This window comes from Oncorhynchus keta, chromosome 8, assembly GCF_023373465.1.
Source record: "Oncorhynchus keta strain PuntledgeMale-10-30-2019 chromosome 8, Oket_V2, whole genome shotgun sequence".
In the NCBI taxonomy this organism is placed as follows: Eukaryota; Metazoa; Chordata; class Actinopteri; order Salmoniformes; family Salmonidae; genus Oncorhynchus; species Oncorhynchus keta.
This window is the reverse complement of record NC_068428.1, coordinates 3,370,082-3,387,759: the sequence shown is the minus strand read 5'-3', so window position 1 is coordinate 3,387,759 and position 17,678 is coordinate 3,370,082. Positions and strand designations below refer to the sequence as shown.

Here is a 17,678-nt window from a genome sequence, read left to right as displayed (position 1 = left end):
ACTAATTCTAACACTTTTTGTACATAGGCCCCCCATTTTAGGGGACCAAAAGTATTGGGACAAATTCACTTAACAGTATCGGTCAAAAAAGTTTGGACACCTACTCATTCAAGGGTTCTTTATTTTTACTATTTTCTACATTGTAGAATAATAGTGAAGACAAACTATGAAATACATGGAATCACGTAGTAACCAAAAAACAAATCAAAATATATTTGAGATTCTTCAAAGTAGCCACCCTTTGCCTTGATGACAGCTTTGTACACTTTTGGCATTCTCTCAACCAGCTTCATGAGGAATTATTTTCCAACAATCTTGAAGGAGTTCCCACATATGCTGAGTACGTATTAACTGCTTTTCCTTCACTCTGCAGTCCAACTCATCCCAATTGGGTTGAGGACAGGTGATTGTGAAGGCCAGGTCATCTGACCCAGCACTCCATCACTCTCCTTGGTCAAATGTGTATTAAAATAGTAAAACGTTAAATATTTGGTCCCATATTCCTAGCACGTAATGACTACATCAAACTTGTGACACTTTTATTGTAAATAAAAACAGAAGTGTTTAGAAAAATTATATTCTTATTTACAATAAAAGTGACTTTAATACACCAGTGAATTTGTCCTAATACTGTTAGTACTCTAAAATGGGAGGGGGGCTGTGTTAAAAAAAGGGGGTGCTGTAATTTCTAAACAGTTCACCCCATATGGATGAAAATAGCCTCAAATGAAAGCTGACCATTTGCAGTTTAACATCCTATATTGTATAATTTAAAACCCAAAGTGCTGGAGTTCAGAGCCAAAACAAAAAAATGTGTCACTGTCTCAATACTTTGCTCATTGTATATTTTAATGCATTTATTTCGTTTTTCATTTTAAGCATATTTTATACGTCGCTTGTTTCTATCAATTGCAAAGACATTGGTTGGCAACATTGTATGTGTAGTCAACTTTGTTCTGAAGTTAAAAGTGTTCACAGAGGGCCGATAAACCATGTGATTATATTGTATAAAGTGATGAAGAAGGGCAAAAAAAAAGCATCTAACGATGCACTTCGCTGATCTACATTTAAGTGCAACATTAATAACGATGGTTTTGGAAAACAGCTCGAGATATTCTGATGCTCCTACGAAGGCTCTAATGATGAATTTAGCCTAACGATGCTTTTGGGAAACTGGACCCAGACTACTACCTAATTTCCAGAGGTAGACTGGCTCTGGCAGCCAAATACCCCATCTAAACATGAATCGACTCTCAATTGCGATACTGTTCTCGAAACATAAAGCCATTTACTTTCATATCTCCTCAAAAATATTTTCAAAATGCACACTTACTGTACGCTGTTATAAATCAGCCTTATCACAGTTGCAGCCAACAGTATTTGTCAGTTACAACACGTTTCTGGTGGCCTTCTGTTACACACAGGTGTGCGGAGCATGCTAGATAGTTAATTAGCCCAGGTGGTTGCCTCTAACATAGAGGTATGGCTGTATGGGCGGTGTGTAGTAATTTTAAGCTTTTTTTGAAAATTATTATCTGATATGAAAGATACATGTTGGAAACATAAGGAACTTCTCCCACAATCAATGCACATTTAAGATATCATCAATAGGTGCTAATGAATGGGGTAAACTATAACAAACATAGCAATATAAATGAATTGTAACGTCATCTGCCCATACGACATTGCATTATCCCTGTATGTATGAATACACGCTTTGGCATCTTCTCTTTTGAGCTCATTTAAAGTTTCCCCATAAATAAATGTGCATTAATTGTCATTGTCAAACCAAAACGTCCTTGCATAATCAAGCACACTACAGCTACTCCAAACATGTATTCATCACCTGAAATATTTGGGTTGTCTTGATCACTTGGTTGTACAAGTGTTTATTTGTGGTGATCCAATCCAGGGGATTTTAAGTAGTTAGATGAGCAGGAGAGAGTGACAGAGAGGTGCTTCACAGAGGTTTGATAATTATGTGCTTTAAAAGCGTGCAGTCATCAGAGCCTCTCTCTGCTCTGTGACAAAGCTGGAAGTTGCTTGTTCAGATCCAGGGTTACAATCACTGTTTTGGTTCGAACAAAAGTCCCCTGATTTTGTTTGTGGCAGGTTAGATACTAACAAACCTTGTTCCAAACATTATAGACCATCAGGGCCTAAAATTAACACCTGCCATATGCGGGTAGATTTTGTCATTGGAGGGTAAAATGTGCTTAGTAGTCAATCTGTAATCTGCATTGGGCTGTGCAGAACTTACGGGGATACGGCCTCAGCAGATGTCAGGGCATTCATACTTCTTGCGCTTCGCGGAGCAGCACAGACCTGTTGTGAAGGAAGTTGTCAAGGACGTGTGTTTGTGTTTATACAGGACCTCCCGTCCCCGCCTACCATCAACCAATCATGTCAATTATGGAGCTTACATGGACCCATCCGTATTGTTACAATATTTGGGAGCAGCGGCCTAAGACACTGCATCTCAGTGCTAGAAGCATCACCACAGACCCTGGTTCGATTGCGGGCTGTATCACAACCGTCCGTGATTGGGAGTCCCCGTAGGGCGGCGCAAAATTGGCCCAGCGTCGTTAAGGTTTCATTTCATTTTCATTTAAGTCATTTAGCAGACGCTCTTATTCAGAGCGACTTACAAATTGGTGCATTCACCTTATGACATCCAGTGGAACAGCCACTTTACAATAGTGCATCTAAATCTTTTAAGGGGGGGGTGAGAAGGATTACTTTATCCTATCCTAGGTATTCCTTAAAGAGGTGGGGTTTCAGGTGTCTCCGGAAGGTGGTGATTGACTCCGCTGTCCTGGCGTCGTGAGGGAGTTTGTTCCACCATTGGGGGGCCAGAGCAGCGAACAGTTTTGACTGGGCTGAGCGGGAACTGTACTTCCTCAGTGGTAGGGAGGCGAGCAGGCCAGAGGTGGATGAACGCAGTGCCCTTGTTTGGGTGTAGGGCCTGATCAGAGCCTGGAGGTACTGAGGTGCCGTTCCCCTCACAGCTCCGTAGGCAAGCACCATGGTCTTGTAGCGGATGCGAGCTTCAACTGGAAGCCAGTGGAGAGAGCGGAGGAGCGGGGTGACGTGAGAGAACTTGGGAAGGTTGAACACCAGACGGGCTGCGGCGTTCTCGATGAGCTGTAGGGGTTTAGTGGAACAGGCAGGGAGCCCAGCCAACAGCGAGTTGCAGTAATCCAGATGGGAGATGACAAGTGCCTGGATTAGGACCTGTGCCGCTTCCTGTGTGAGGCAGGGTCGTACTCTGCGGATGTTGTAGAGCATGAACCTACAGGAACGGGCCACCGCCTTGATGTTAGTTGAGAACGACAGGGTGTTGTCCAGGATCACGCCAAGGTTCTTAGCGCTCTGGGAGGAGGACACAATGGAGTTGTCAACCGTGATGGCGAGATCATGGAACGGGCAGTCCTTCCCCGGGAGGAAGAGCAGCTCTGTCTTGCCGAGGTTCAGCTTGAGGTGGTGATCCGTCATCCACACTGATATGTCTGCCAGACATGCAGAGATGCGATTCGCCACCTGGTCATCAGAAGGGGGAAAGGAGAAGATTAATTGTGTGTCGTCTGCATAGCAATGATAGGAGAGACCATGTGAGGTTATGACAGAGCCAAGTGACTTGGTGTATAGCGAGAATAGGAGAGGGCCTAGAACAGAGCCCTGGGGGACACCAGTGGTGAGAGCGCGTGGTGAGGAGACAGATTCTCGCCACGCCACCTGGTAGGAGCGACCTGTCAGGTAGGACGCAATCCAAGCGTGGGCCGCGCCGGAGATGCCCAACTCGGAGAGGGTGGAGAGGAGGATCTGATGATTCACAGTATCGAAGGCAGCCGATAGGTCTAGAAGGATGAGAGCAGAGGAGAGAGAGTTAGCTTTAGCAGTGCGGAGCGCCTCCGTGATACAGAGAAGAGCAGTCTCAGTTGAATGACTAGTCTTGAAACCTGACTGATTTGGATCAAGAAGGTCATTCTGAGAGAGATAGCGGGAGAGCTGGCCAAGGATGGCACGTTCAAGAGTTTTGGAGAGAAAAGAAAGAAGGGATACTGGTCTGTAGTTGTTGACATCGGAGGGATCGAGTGTAGGTTTTTTCAGAAGGGGTGCAACTCTCGCTCTCTTGAAGACGGAAGGGACGTAGCCAGCGGTCAGGGATGAGTTGATGAGCGAGGTGAGGTAAGGGAGAAGGTCTCCGGAAATGGTCTGGAGAAGAGAGGAGGGGATAGGGTCAAGCGGGCAGGTTGTTGGGCGGCCGGCCGTCACAAGACGCGAGATTTCATCTGGAGAGAGAGGGGAGAAAGAGGTCAGAGCACAGGGTAGGGCAGTGTGAGCAGAACCAGCGGTGTCGTTTGACTTAGCAAACGAGGATCGGATGTCGTCGACCTTCTTTTCAAAATGGTTGACGAAGTCATCTGCAGAGAGGGAGGAGGGGGGAGGATTCAGGAGGGAGGAGAAGGTGGCAAAGAGCTTCCTAGGGTTAGAGGCAGATGCTTGGAATTTAGAGTGGTAGAAAGTGGCTTTAGCAGCAGAGACAGAGGAGGAAAATGGAGGGAGTGAAAGGATGCCAGGTCCGCAGGGAGGCGAGTTTTCCTCCATTTCCGCTCGGCTGCCCGGAGCCCTGTTCTGTGAGCTCGCAATGAGTCGTCGAGCCACGGAGCGGGAGGGGAGGACCGAGCCGGCCTGGAGGATAGGGGACATAGAGAGTCAAAGGATGCAGAAAGGGAGGAGAGGAGGGTTGAGGAGGCAGAATCAGGAGATAGGTTGGAGAAGGTTTGAGCAGAGGGAAGAGATGAAAGGATGGAAGAGGAGAGAGTAGCGGGGGAGAGAGAGCGAAGGTTGGGACGGCGCGATACCATCCGAGTAGGGGCAGTGTGGGAAGTGTTGGATGAGAGCGAGAGGGAAAAGGATACAAGGTAGTGGTCGGAGACTTGGAGGGGAGTTGCAATGAGGTTAGTGGAAGAACAGCATCTAGTAAAGATGAGGTCGAGCGTATTGCCTGCCTTGTGAGTAGGGGGGTGAGAGGGTGAGGTCAAAAGAGGAGAGGTGTGGAAAGAAGGAGGCAGAGAGGAATGAGTCAAAGGTAGACGTGGGGAGGTTAAAGTCGCCCAGAACTGTGAGAGGTGAGCCGTCCTCAGGAAAGGAGCTTATCAAGGCATCAAGCTCATTTATGAACTCTCCGAGGGAACCTGGAGGGCGATAAATGATAAGGATGTTAAGCTTGAAAGGGCTGGTAACTGTGACAGCATGGAATTCAAAGGAGGCGATAGACAGATGGGTAAGGGGAGAAAGAGAGAATGACCACTTGGGAGAGATGAGGATCCCGGTGCCACCACCCCGCTGACCAGAGGCTCTCGGGGTGTGCGAGAACACGTGGGCGGACGAAGAGAGAGCAGTAGGAGTAGCAGTGTTATCTGTGGTGATCCATGTTTCCGTCAGTGCCAAGAAGTCGAGGGACTGGAGGGAGGCATAGGCTGAGATGAACTCTGCCTTGTTGGCCGCAGATCGGCAGTTCCAGAGGCTACCGGAGACCTGGAACTCCACGTGGGTCGTGCGCGCTGGGACCACCAGATTAGGGTGGCGCGGCCACGCGGTGTGGAGCGTTTGTATGGTCTGTGCAGAGAGGAGAGAACAGGGATAGACAGACACATAGTTGACAGGCTACAGAAGAGGCTACGCTAATGCAAGGAGATTGGAATGACAAGTGGACTACACGTCTCGAATGTTCAGAAAGTTAAGCTTACGTAGCAAGAATCTTATAGACTAAAATGATTAAAATGATACAGTACTGCTGAAGTAGGCTAGCTGGCAGTGGCTGCGTTGTTGACTTTGTAGGCTAGCTGGCAGTGGCTGCGTTGTTGACACTACACTAATCAAGTCGTTCCGTTGAGTGTAATAGTTTCTACAGTGCTGCTATTCGGGGCTAGCTGGCTAGCTAGCAGTGTTGATTACGTTACGTTGCGTTAAAAGAACGACAATAGCTGGCTAGCTAACCTAGAAAATCGCTCTAGACTACACAAATTATCTTTGATACAAAGACGGCTATGTAGCTAGCTATGTAGCTAGCTACGATCAAACAAATCAAACCGTTGTGCTGTAATGAAATGAAATGAAAATGTGATACTACCTGTGGAGCGAAGCGGAATGCGACTGGGTTGTTGAGTGCGGAAGTACTATTCGGTGGACGTTGGCTAGCTGTTGGCTAGCTAGCAGTGTCTCCTACGTTAAGGACGACAAATAGCTGGCTAGCTAACCTCGGTAAATTAAGATAATCACTCTAAGACTACACACTCTAAACTACACAATTATCTTGGATACGAAGACAGCAAAGACAACTATGTAGCTAGCTAACACTACACTAATCAAGTCGTTCAGTTGAGTGTAATAGTTTCTACAGTGCTGCTATTCGGTAGACGGTGGACGTTTGCTAGCTGGCTAGCTGCTGGGCAGATAGCAGTGTAGACTACGTTAGGACGACGAAATACGATAATTACGCAATTATCTTTGATACAAAGACGGCTATGTAGCTAGCTACATGGCTGGGGTAGGCCGTCATTGTAAATAAGATTTAGTTCTAAACTGAATTGCCTAGTTAAACAAATACAATTTTAAAATGTGCATCAATAACGCAAATGTTTCTCCTTTCATTCTTGTCCACCAATCCAGTCTGACTCCTCCCATCATCCTCCTCTGGCTGTTGCATTCTGGAATCTCCTCCCCTGCTGGGAGAAAAGGATGATACCAGAGCTGCTGGTTTGAATGAAGGATTTGGAGAAAGAAAGACAGAATATCCTCCCTTTCCTTTATTGTAATGAGCTACTTGCCAGGTGGTGCTGGTGGTTGTGGATTTCTGAGTTGAACCACACACGTACCAGTCCTGAAGACTGGCTCAATTTCAAGATGAAGCCCAACTTTCCAATACAAAATCATTGGTTTATGGTCATACTGCATGATTTGCCTCAATTTAATTATTGATAAATTGGGGATTAGTTGTTGTGCAGATGAATGAGGACCCAAAAGCGACTTGGCGAAAACAGAGTCTTTATTCCAGTAAAGGATAAGAGCACTACTCCTGGACAATCAGAGCAGAAAACAAAACATAAAAACTTAAATCCACTCGTAGTGACGAGGACAGACTGGAGACTCGACCATTAACTAGGTTGCCTCGGGAAGGCACCGACCGTAGCGGACTCAGACACCTGCTCACACGCAGCATCTGAAGGAGACAAGACACGACAGGGCGAGACCAAGACACAGCACAGCGAACATCATACAAGGATCCGACAAGGACAGAAGCGGAAAACAAGGGGAGAAATAGGGACTCTAATCAGAGGACAGAATAGGGGACAGGTGTGAAAAGACTAAATGAGTGAGTTAGGAGAATGAGGAACAGCTGGGAGCAGGAACGGAACATAGAGAGAGGAGAGAGAGGGAGGGGGAGAGAGAGGGATAGAAAAAGGGAACGAACCTAATAAGACCAGCAGGGGGAAACGAACAGAAGGGAAAGCATAATGACAAGACAATATAAGACAAAACATGACAGTACCCCCACTCACCGAGCGCCTCCAGGCGCACTCGAGGAGGAATCCTGGCGGCAACGGAGGAAATCATCAATCAGCGAACGGTCCAGCACGTCCCGAGATGGAACCCAACTCCTCTCCTCAGGACCGTAACCCTCCCAATCCACTAAGTACTGGTGACCACGTCCCCGAGAACGCATGTCCATGATCCTACGTACCTTGTAAATAGGTGCGCCCTCGACAAGGACGGGGGGAGGGAAGACGAACGGGGGTGCGAAGAAAGGGCTTGACACAGGAGACATGGAAGACAGGATGGACGCGACGAAGATGTCGCGGAAGAAGCAGTCGCACAGCGACAGGATTGACGACCTGGGAGACACGGAACGGACCAATGAACCGCGGAGTCAACTTACGAGAAGCTGTCGTAAGGGGAAGGTTACGAGTGGAAAGCCACACTCTCTGGCCGCGACAATACCTAGGACTCTTAATCCTACGTTTATTGGCGGCTCTCACAGTCTGCGCCCTGTAACGGCAAAGTGCAGACCTCACCCTCCTCCAGGTGCGCTCACAACGTTGGACAAACGCCTGAGCGGAGGGAACGCTGGACTCGGCGAGCTGGGACGAGAACAGAGGAGGTTGGTAACCCAGACTACTCTGAAACGGAGATAGCCCGGTAGCAGACGAAGGAAGCGAGTTGTGAGCGTATTCTGCCCAGGGGAGCTGTTCTGCCCAAGACGCAGGGTTTCTAAAAGAAAGGCTGCGTAGTATGCGACCAATCGTCTGATTGGCCCTTTCTGCTTGACCGTTAGACTGGGGATGAAAACCGGAAGAGAGACTGACGGAAGCACCAATCAAACGACAGAACTCCCTCCAAAACTGTGACGTGAATTGCGGACCTCTATCTGAAACGGCGTCTAACGGGAGGCCATGAATTCTGAACACATTCTCGATGATGATTTGTGCCGTCTCCTTAGCGGAAGGAAGCTTAGCGAGGGGAATGAAATGTGCCGCCTTAGAGAACCTATCGACAACCGTAAGAATCACAGTCTTCCCCGCAGACGAAGGCAGACCGGTAATGAAGTCTAAGGCGATGTGAGACCATGGTCGAGAAGGAATGGGAAGCGGTCTGAGACGACCGGCAGGAGGAGAGTTACCTGACTTAGTCTGCGCGCAGTCCGAACAAGCAGCCACGAAACGGCGCGTGTCACGCTCCTGAGTAGGCCACCAAAAGCGCTGGCGAATAGAAGCAAGAGTACCTCGAACGCCGGGATGGCCAGCTAACTTGGCAGAGTGAGCCCACTGAAGAACAGCCAGACGAGTAGAAACAGGAACGAAAAGAAGGTTACTAGGACAAGCGCGCGGCGACGCAGTGTGAGTGAGTGCTTGCTTAACCTGTCTCTCAATTCCCCAGACTGTCAACCCGACAACACGCCCATAAGGAAGAATCCCCTCGGGATCAGTAGAAGCCACAGAAGAACTAAAGAGACGGGATAAGGCATCAGGCTTGGTGTTCTTACTACCCGGGCGATAAGAAATCACAAACTCGAAACGAGCGAAAAACAACGCCCAACGAGCTTGACGTGCATTAAGTCGTTTGGCAGAACGGATGTACTCAAGGTTCTTATGGTCAGTCCAAACGACAAAAGGAACGGTCGCCCCCTCCAACCACTGTCGCCATTCGCCTAGGGCTAAGCGGATGGCGAGCAGTTCGCGGTTACCCACATCATAGTTGCGTTCCGATGGCGACAGGCGATGAGAAAAATAAGCGCAAGGATGAACCTTATCGTCAGACTGGAAGCGCTGGGATAGAATGGCTCCCACGCCCACCTCTGAAGCGTCAACCTCGACAATGAATTGTTTAGTGACGTCAGGAGTAACGAGGATAGGAGCGGACGTAAAACGCTTCTTGAGGAGATCAAAAGCTCCCTGGGCGGAACCGGACCACTTAAAGCACGTCTTGACAGAAGTAAGAGCTGTGAGAGGGGCAGCAACTTGACCGAAATTACGAATGAAACGCCGATAGAAATTAGCGAAACCTAGAAAGCGCTGCAACTCGACACGTGACCTTGGAACGGGCCAATCACTGACAGCCTGGACCTTAGCGGGATCCATCTGAATGCCTTCAGCGGAAATAACAGAACCGAGAAAAGTGACGGAGGAGACATGAAAGGCGCACTTCTCAGCCTTCACGTAGAGACAATTCTCTAAAAGGCGCTGGAGTACACGTCGAACGTGCTGAACATGAATCTCGAGTGACGGTGAAAAAATCAGGATGTCGTCAAGGTAGACAAAAACAAAGATGTTCAGCATGTCTCTCAGTACATCATTAACTAATGCCTGAAAAACAGCTGGAGCATTAGCGAGACCAAACGGCAGAACCCGGTACTCAAAATGCCCTAACGGAGTGTTAAACGCCGTTTTCCACTCGTCTCCCTCTCTGATGCGCACGAGATGGTAAGCATTACGAAGGTCCAACTTAGTAAAGAACCTGGCTCCCTGCAGAATCTCGAAGGCTGATGACATAAGGGGAAGCGGATAACGATTCTTAACCGTTATGTCATTCAGCCCTCGATAATCCACGCAGGGGCGCAGAGTACCGTCCTTCTTCTTAACAAAAAAAAACCCCGCCCCGGCAGGAGAGGAAGAAGGCACTACGGTGCCGGCGTCAAGAGACACAGACAAATAATCCTCGAGAGCCTTACGTTCGGGAGCCGACAGAGAGTATAGTCTACCCCGAGGAGGAGTGGTCCCCGGAAGGAGATCAATACTACAATCATACGACCGGTGAGGAGGAAGGGAGTTGGCTCTGGACCGACTGAAGACCGTGCGCAGATCATGATATTCCTCCGGCACTCCTGTCAAATCACCAGGTTCCTCCTGAGAAGAGGGGACAGAAGAAACAGGAGGGATAGCAGACATTAAACACTTCACATGACAAGAAACGTTCCAGGATAGGATAGAATTACTAGACCAATTTATAGAAGGATTATGACATACTAGCCAGGGATGACCCAAAACAACAGGTGTAAAAGGTGAACGAAAAATCAAAAAGGAAATAGTCTCACTGTGGTTACCAGATACTGTGAGGGTTAAAGGTAGTGTCTCATATCTGATACTGGGGAGATGACTACCATCTAAGGCGAACATGGGCGTAGGCTTCCCTAACTGTCTGAGAGGAATGTCATGTTTCCGAGCCCATGCTTCGTCCATAAAACAACCCTCAGCCCCAGAGTCTATCAAGGCACTGCATGTAGCACCCGAACCGGTCCAGCGTAGATGGACCGACATAGTAGTACAGGATCTTGATGGAGAGACCTGAGTAGTAGCGCTCACCAGTAGCCCTCCGCTTACTGATGAGCTCTGGCTTTTACTGGACATGAATTGACAAAATGTCCAGCAAGTCCGCAATAGAGGCACAGGCGGTTGGTAATCCTCCGTTCCCTCTCTTTAGTCGAGATGCGAATACCTCCCAGCTGCATGGGCTCAGTCTCTGAGCCGGAGGGAGGAGATGGTTGCGATGCGGAGAGGGGAAACACCGTTAACGCGCGCTCTCTTCCACGAGCTCGGTGACGAAGATCTACCCGTCGTTCTATGCGGATGGCGAGTGCAATCAACGAGTCCACACTGGAAGGAACCTCCCGGGAGAGAATCTCATCCTTAACCTCTGCGTGGAGTCCCTCCAGAAAACGAGCGAGCAGCGCCGGCTCGTTCCAGTCACTTGAGGCAGCAAGAGTGCGAAACTCTATAGAGTAATCCGTTATGGATCGATCACCTTGACATAGGGAAGCCAGGGCCCTAGAAGCCTCCCTACCAAAAACTGAACGATCAAAAACCCGTATCATCTCCTCTTTAAAGCTCAGGTAATTGTTAGAACAATCAGCCCTTGCCTCCCAGATAGCTGTGCCCCACTCTCGAGCCCGGCCAGTAAGGAGTGATATGACGTAAGCAACCCGAGCTCTCTCTTGAGTATGTGTTGGGTTGGAGAGAGAACACAATATCACACTGGGTGAGAAAAGAGCGGCACTCAGTGGGCTGCCCGGAGTAACAAGGTGGGTTATTAACCCTAGGTTCCGGAGACTCGGCAGACCAGGAAGTAGCAGGTGGCACGAGACGAAGACTCTGGAACTGTCCAGAGAGGTCGGAAACCTGAGCGGCCAGGGTCTCAACGGCATGACGAGCAGCAGACAATTCCTGCTCGTGTCTGCCGAGCATGGCTCCCTGGATCTCGACGGCAGTGTTACGAGAATCCGTAGTCGCTGGGTCCATTCTTGGTCGGATCCTTCTGTTGTGCAGATGAATGAGGACCCAAAAGCGACTTGGCGAAAACAGAGTCTTTATTCCAGTAAAGGATAAGAGCACTACTCCTGGACAATCAGAGCAGAAAACAAAACATAAAAACTTAAATCCACTCGTAGTGACGAGGACAGACTGGAGACTCGACCATTAACTGTAGGTTGCCTCGGGAAGGCACCGACCGTAGCGGACTCAGACACCTGCTCACACGCAGCATCTGAAGGAGACAAGACACGACAGGGCGAGACCAAGACACAGCACAGCGAACATCATACAAGGATCCGACAAGGACAGAAGCGGAAAACAAGGGGAGAAATAGGGACTCTAATCAGAGGACAGAATAGGGGACAGGTGTGAAAAGACTAAATGAGTGAGTTAGGAGAATGAGGAACAGCTGGGAGCAGGAACGGAACATAGAGAGAGGAGAGAGAGGGAGGGGGAGAGAGAGGGATAGAAAAAGGAACGAACCTAATAAGACCAGCAGGGGGAAACGAACAGAAGGGAAAGCATAATGACAAGACAATATAAGACAAAACATGACATTAGTCTCATGAAACCGACTGACCTCTACGCTCCCATTGCCTTTCAGTTTGTGTAACTTGAATGTGTAGTTCATGTTGGTTGAACGAGGCAAGCCGTGGATAACTTTAAGAAAAATCATGATGTTATGGTTTACTTCTGTAATGCAGAGCTGCTCTGTCAAGCGGTTGAAGACCAGCAGGGTGAACACTGAGTAAATGAGAATATGATATGGAATCCGTTGGAAAGAACACCGAGGTGGTGATAAACTCATTTGCATACACCGGCTGGGGCCCATGTCTTTACTGCAGGTTATGGGGTCTGGCTCGTATTTAGTTATAAATAATAATAAGAATAAATTACATTTGTAAAGCACTTTTCATTATACAGAATAATCTCAAAGTGCATAAAATACATTTTAAAACAAATAACGTTTTTTGGGACAACTAGACCAGGCAACTGACACAAAGAACACAGTTGACGCTACAAGGGACAAGGACAAACCCAGCTTTCTTTATCTAACTTTGCATTGTTGGAAAAGGACCCGTAAGTAAGAATTTCACTGTTAGTCTACACTTGTTGTTAACGAAGCATGTGACAAATAAAATTGGATTTAAAAGCCTTCCTAAAGAGAAAGGTCTTTAGGCCCATTTTAAAGGAGCCCAGAGTCTGTGATGCCTTCAGGTGGTCCGGGAGGGCATTCCAGAGGCTGGGGGCGGTCGAGCTGAAAGGCTGATCTCCCAAGAAGCTGAGCTTGGTCCTGGGGGCGTGGAGTCGCTTGTCCTAAGGGTGCAGGTGGGGTTATGGAGGGAGAGTAGTTAGTTTTAGATAAAGGAGGGGCATTGCCATGAACACACTGGAATGTCCGCAGGAGGATTCTGAATTCAATCCGTAATGAGATGGGGAGCCAGTGCAGAGAGATGCCGCGATGGGGTTGATGTGATGGCGTTTCCGCACTCTCATCAGGATCCTGGCAGCTCTATTCAGGATGTACTGGAGCTTCTGGAGACTCCTGCCTGGGTTCCCGATGAAGAGTGTGTCGAGGTAGTTCAGCCATGAGGAGATGGAATGGCGCTTTACGCGGTTGTTTGACGTGGCTGTCAAAGGTCAGGGAGGAATCAAGCTTTTACACCCAGTTAACTGTGATGATCCTGTTGAGATCCTGTTAAAGAACTGAATGGACCACCATCCTAGCGAGTGTGCCTCGAGTCTATACCTCTATCCTACTCCCCTCTCCTCTCCCTCTGTTCCCCTTTACCCAACATCTGAACTATGATTAATGGACTTCTTGGGCTCAATGACTGCGGGAAAGCATAATTGTGTCAAGCCAGGCCTGGAGCAATAGAAAGCAGCCCCAGATTGAGAAGGAGAAAGAAACGATGGCTGTTAGGGGTTGGGAGTGAATAAAGTTTGGGAGCTTTGCAATGCTACAGCTCGCCACCAGCCCAGTACCAAACATGCTCATGTCTCGGTTTACCCCCCCTCCCTTTCTATGTCCACTGTGCCTAGGCATCTGCAGGCTCTGCCCTCAAGGTCCACGCAGTACGCTTTGGGCCGGGACAGGAGCTGCTGTGCTCCCTGCTGGCATTCGTGGAGGAGAGAAACCTCAAAGCGCCATTCATCATCACCTGCGTGGGCAGCGTAACCAAGGCAACACTCCGGCTGGCAAACGCCACTGCAGGGAATACCAATGAGGTACTTGGCAGAGATGTTGGCTGGCAACCAGCCGTCATGCTTCTGGTGAAGTGTCTGAATTGTTGTTGTAAATGAAAAGACAATGTCGGCATCCCAAATGGCGCCCTATATACTTCATAGTCCACTACTTTTGAACAGGCTTCTGATGGCTCTGGTCTAAAGTAGTGCACTATTTAGGGAATCGGGTACCATTTGGGACATAGCCAAGTCTTGTAAGTGCCTCCACAGAATTCACAGGGGTTTGGGTTGGGACTGAGTGGGATTGGGAGGACATCTGGCAAGATGTCAAAGGACATGATGAAAGGGCCTTTGAGCACTGTTGTACACACAGCAAATCTCTCATTAATGGGTACGTGTTGTGTTATAGTCCGACAATATACTACAGTAATACTACACTACAGTCTCCCTTGGGAAAGAGGTCCTCTGAGCTCATTTGGACTACCTGCTTAAAGTGGAACTGACAGCGTTTTAGCAACAACAATCTTATTAAAATCTGTTCATACATTTAAAAAAATAAATAAACGTAGTCATTCTTCCTGGTGGTGTATCAGTATACAAATGCATGCTTGTTTCCAACCCACGTTTTAACAACTGAATGGGAACTTGCCTGCCCGTCCATTTGATCGATGCCAAATAACTAAGATATGCTAACATAGCTAGCTAACTTCAGCTAGCAAAGCGATGGACATTTTTCTAGCTAACCAAATGACACCAGCATCTCTAGCTGTAGCCACCGAAAAAAACGATATGAGGGTAACAAGTCGGTCACTCACCCACTCCTCAAATGACATTTCCCAGCAGCTAGCTAGCTAAAGTTAGTCTCTCATGTTTTTAGCATTCTAAATAAATAGCTAGCTACGTAAATGGATACGCTAGCCCAGGTGTGTCAAACTCGAATCAGCGCACAGCCATATAAAAAAAACACAAGGATTTCGCGGGCCAGACGTAACCTAGTTGTCTTTACAAAAATTGCAACTGCGACCCAAACTGGCCATTGTTTTATTTGATTAAATATAGCCCTTGTATAATGTCCACGTCCGAAAAATATACATAATTTGCGCAGAATATGCTGCGACCTTAATCGAGAAGTATATAATAACTCCAACTAACAGAGACGTAGATAAGTTGAAATGTTACAACAACCTAATGTATTCATATTTTTTTGCACTGCATGGATCACCTGTGCGAATGAATGCAGCGTTACTGTATCGGGCACACAACATGTATTGTAGTTGAGTAGCCGGCCTAGGCTACTTCTGAAATGTTGCTGTAATAGGCCTACATACTTCTCCTTTGCATGCTGTTTTGTAGATTCTTTTGTGGGTTATTCATTGTTAACCATTAAAAACCCAAGCCAGACGGCAACATTTTAGTAGCCTAGCTAGGACCGTGGCATGTCTGTACACTTTCCCTCCGCTGCGCGCTGTAAACGGGACACATGAAAGCAGCGCATATTGAAGTTGAATTCACCTACTTATTTATACTTGCTTGTGTGTCCTATTCGGTCCCAGGGCCTTGTTTGACACATGTGCGCTAGCCTATTAGCCACTACTTGTGATCATTGCCCTTGCTAGTTTGATTGTGTTGACATTACTTTCCTAGTTAATCGTCCGTTTTTTGTTCCAAATATTGAGTCATTGAAACTGAAACCGTGCATCCGGAATGGGTGGAGGCAGCAAACAATGTACCAAGCCAGCTGTGATTTACAACCTGATAGCAATATTTTTTGACTACCAAGAAATGTATTGGTGAATTATATTAATCATGCATTGAACTGCATCCAACAATGTCTTACTGTACGTCACGGCATTTTGAGTCAAATATAACTCCTTTAAAAAAATGTTTAAAGTAATGCTGTACTACCAAGGTTATTATAGTTGTTTTTATATGTTTATTTTGAATTCAACTTTCAGAAAGGATTTAATAGTTTTAGTTATAGCTGTATGAATATATTTATTTCGTTTTAATATTATTTAGTTTGTGTTTGGGAAAGAAAGCATGTGTGGGAGACTAGGAGCAATTTGCATGGTATAGTTTTGGGGGATATCACTTCTGGTAACTGGAGAGCAGTAATGCATAAGTTGATGGATCAGGTCATAAGTTAGGTCATAAGTTAGGTTAGTCATAAATTAGGTCGCAAGGGCAATGATCACAAGTAAGCATATTTAGCTAAAATAAATCCAGGTTAGCAGGGAATATTAACCAGGTGAAATTGTGTCACTTCTCTTGCGTTCATTGCACGCAGAGTCAGTGTATATGCAACAGTTTGGGCCGCCTAATTTGACAGAATTTTACGTAATTACGACATAACATTGCAGGTTGTGCAATGTAACAGGAATATTTAGACTTATGGATGCCACCCGTTAGATAAAATACAGAACGGTTCCGTATTTCATTGAAAGAATAAACGTCTTGTTTTCGAGATGATAGTTTCTGGATTTGACCATATTAATGACCTAAGGCTCGTATTTCTGTGTGTTATCATGTTATAACTAAGTCTATGATTTGATAGAGCAGTCTGACTGAGTGATGGTAGGCACCAGCAGGCTCGTAAGCATTCATTCAAACAGCACTTTCGTGCGTTTGCCAGCAGCTGTTTATGACTTCAAGCCTATCAACTCCCGAGATTAGGCTTGTGTAACTGATGTGAAATGGCTAGCTAGTTAGCGGGGTGCACGATAATAGCGTTTCAAACGTCACTCGCTCTGAGACTTGGAGTGGTTGTTCCCCTTGCTCTGCAAGGGCCGCAGCTTTTGTGGAGCGATGGGTAAAGCTGCTTCGAGGGTGGCTGTTGTCGTTGTGTTCCTGGTTCGAGCCCAGGTAGGAGCAAGGAGAGGTACGTAAGCTATACTGTTACACTGGCAATACTAAATGTAACAGAATAACTTTACGTCCGTCCCCTCGCCCATACCCGGGCGCCTCTGCACACATCAACAACCGTCACCCTCGAAGCATCGTTACCCATCGCGCCACAAAAGCCACGGCCCTTGCAGAGCAAGGGGAACTACTACTTCAAGGTCTCAGAGCAAGTGACGTAACCGATTGAAACGCTATTTAGCGCGCACCGCTAACTAAGCTAGCCGTTTCACATCCGTTACATAAAGTGCCTATAAGAACATGCAATAGTCAAAGGTTAATGAAATACAAATGGTATAGAGAGAAATAGTCCTATGATTCCTATAATAACTACAACCTAAAACTTCTTACCTGGGTATATTGAAGACTCATGTTAAAAGGAACCACCAGCTTTCATATGTTCTCATGTTCTGAGCAAGGAACTTAAACGTTAGCTTTCTTACATGGCACATATTGCACTTTTACTTCTCCAACACTTTGTTTTTGCACGATTTAAACCAAATTGAACATGTTTCATTATTTATTTGAGGCTAAATTTATTTTATTGATGTATTCATTTCAAATAAGTGTTCATTCAGTATTGTTGTAGTTGTCATTATTACAAATAAATTGTCTGATTTAATCGGTATTGGCTTTTTTTGGTCCTCCAATAATCGGTATCGGCGTTGAAAAATCATAATCGGTAATAATCGGTTGACGAGTTGTTCTATTGGGTTCAAGTCTGGGCTCTGGCTAGGCCACTCAAGGACATTCAGAGACTTGTCCCAAAGCCACTGCGTTGTCTTG

At 46.9% G+C, this 17,678-nt stretch overlaps 1 protein-coding gene across 1 annotated transcript in view; it reads left to right on the top strand.

Annotated features, from left to right (window-relative positions):
- The window catches only part of LOC118386694 (bifunctional protein GlmU-like), a 47,958-nt gene that overhangs the window by 12,541 nt on the left and 17,739 nt on the right, over window positions 1-17,678 (top strand). The window contains exon 2 of the mRNA XM_035774424.2: window positions 13,851-14,036. Coding sequence (XP_035630317.1) covers window positions 13,851-14,036 — 186 coding nt within the window. The remainder of the gene's footprint in view (window positions 1-13,850; window positions 14,037-17,678) is intronic.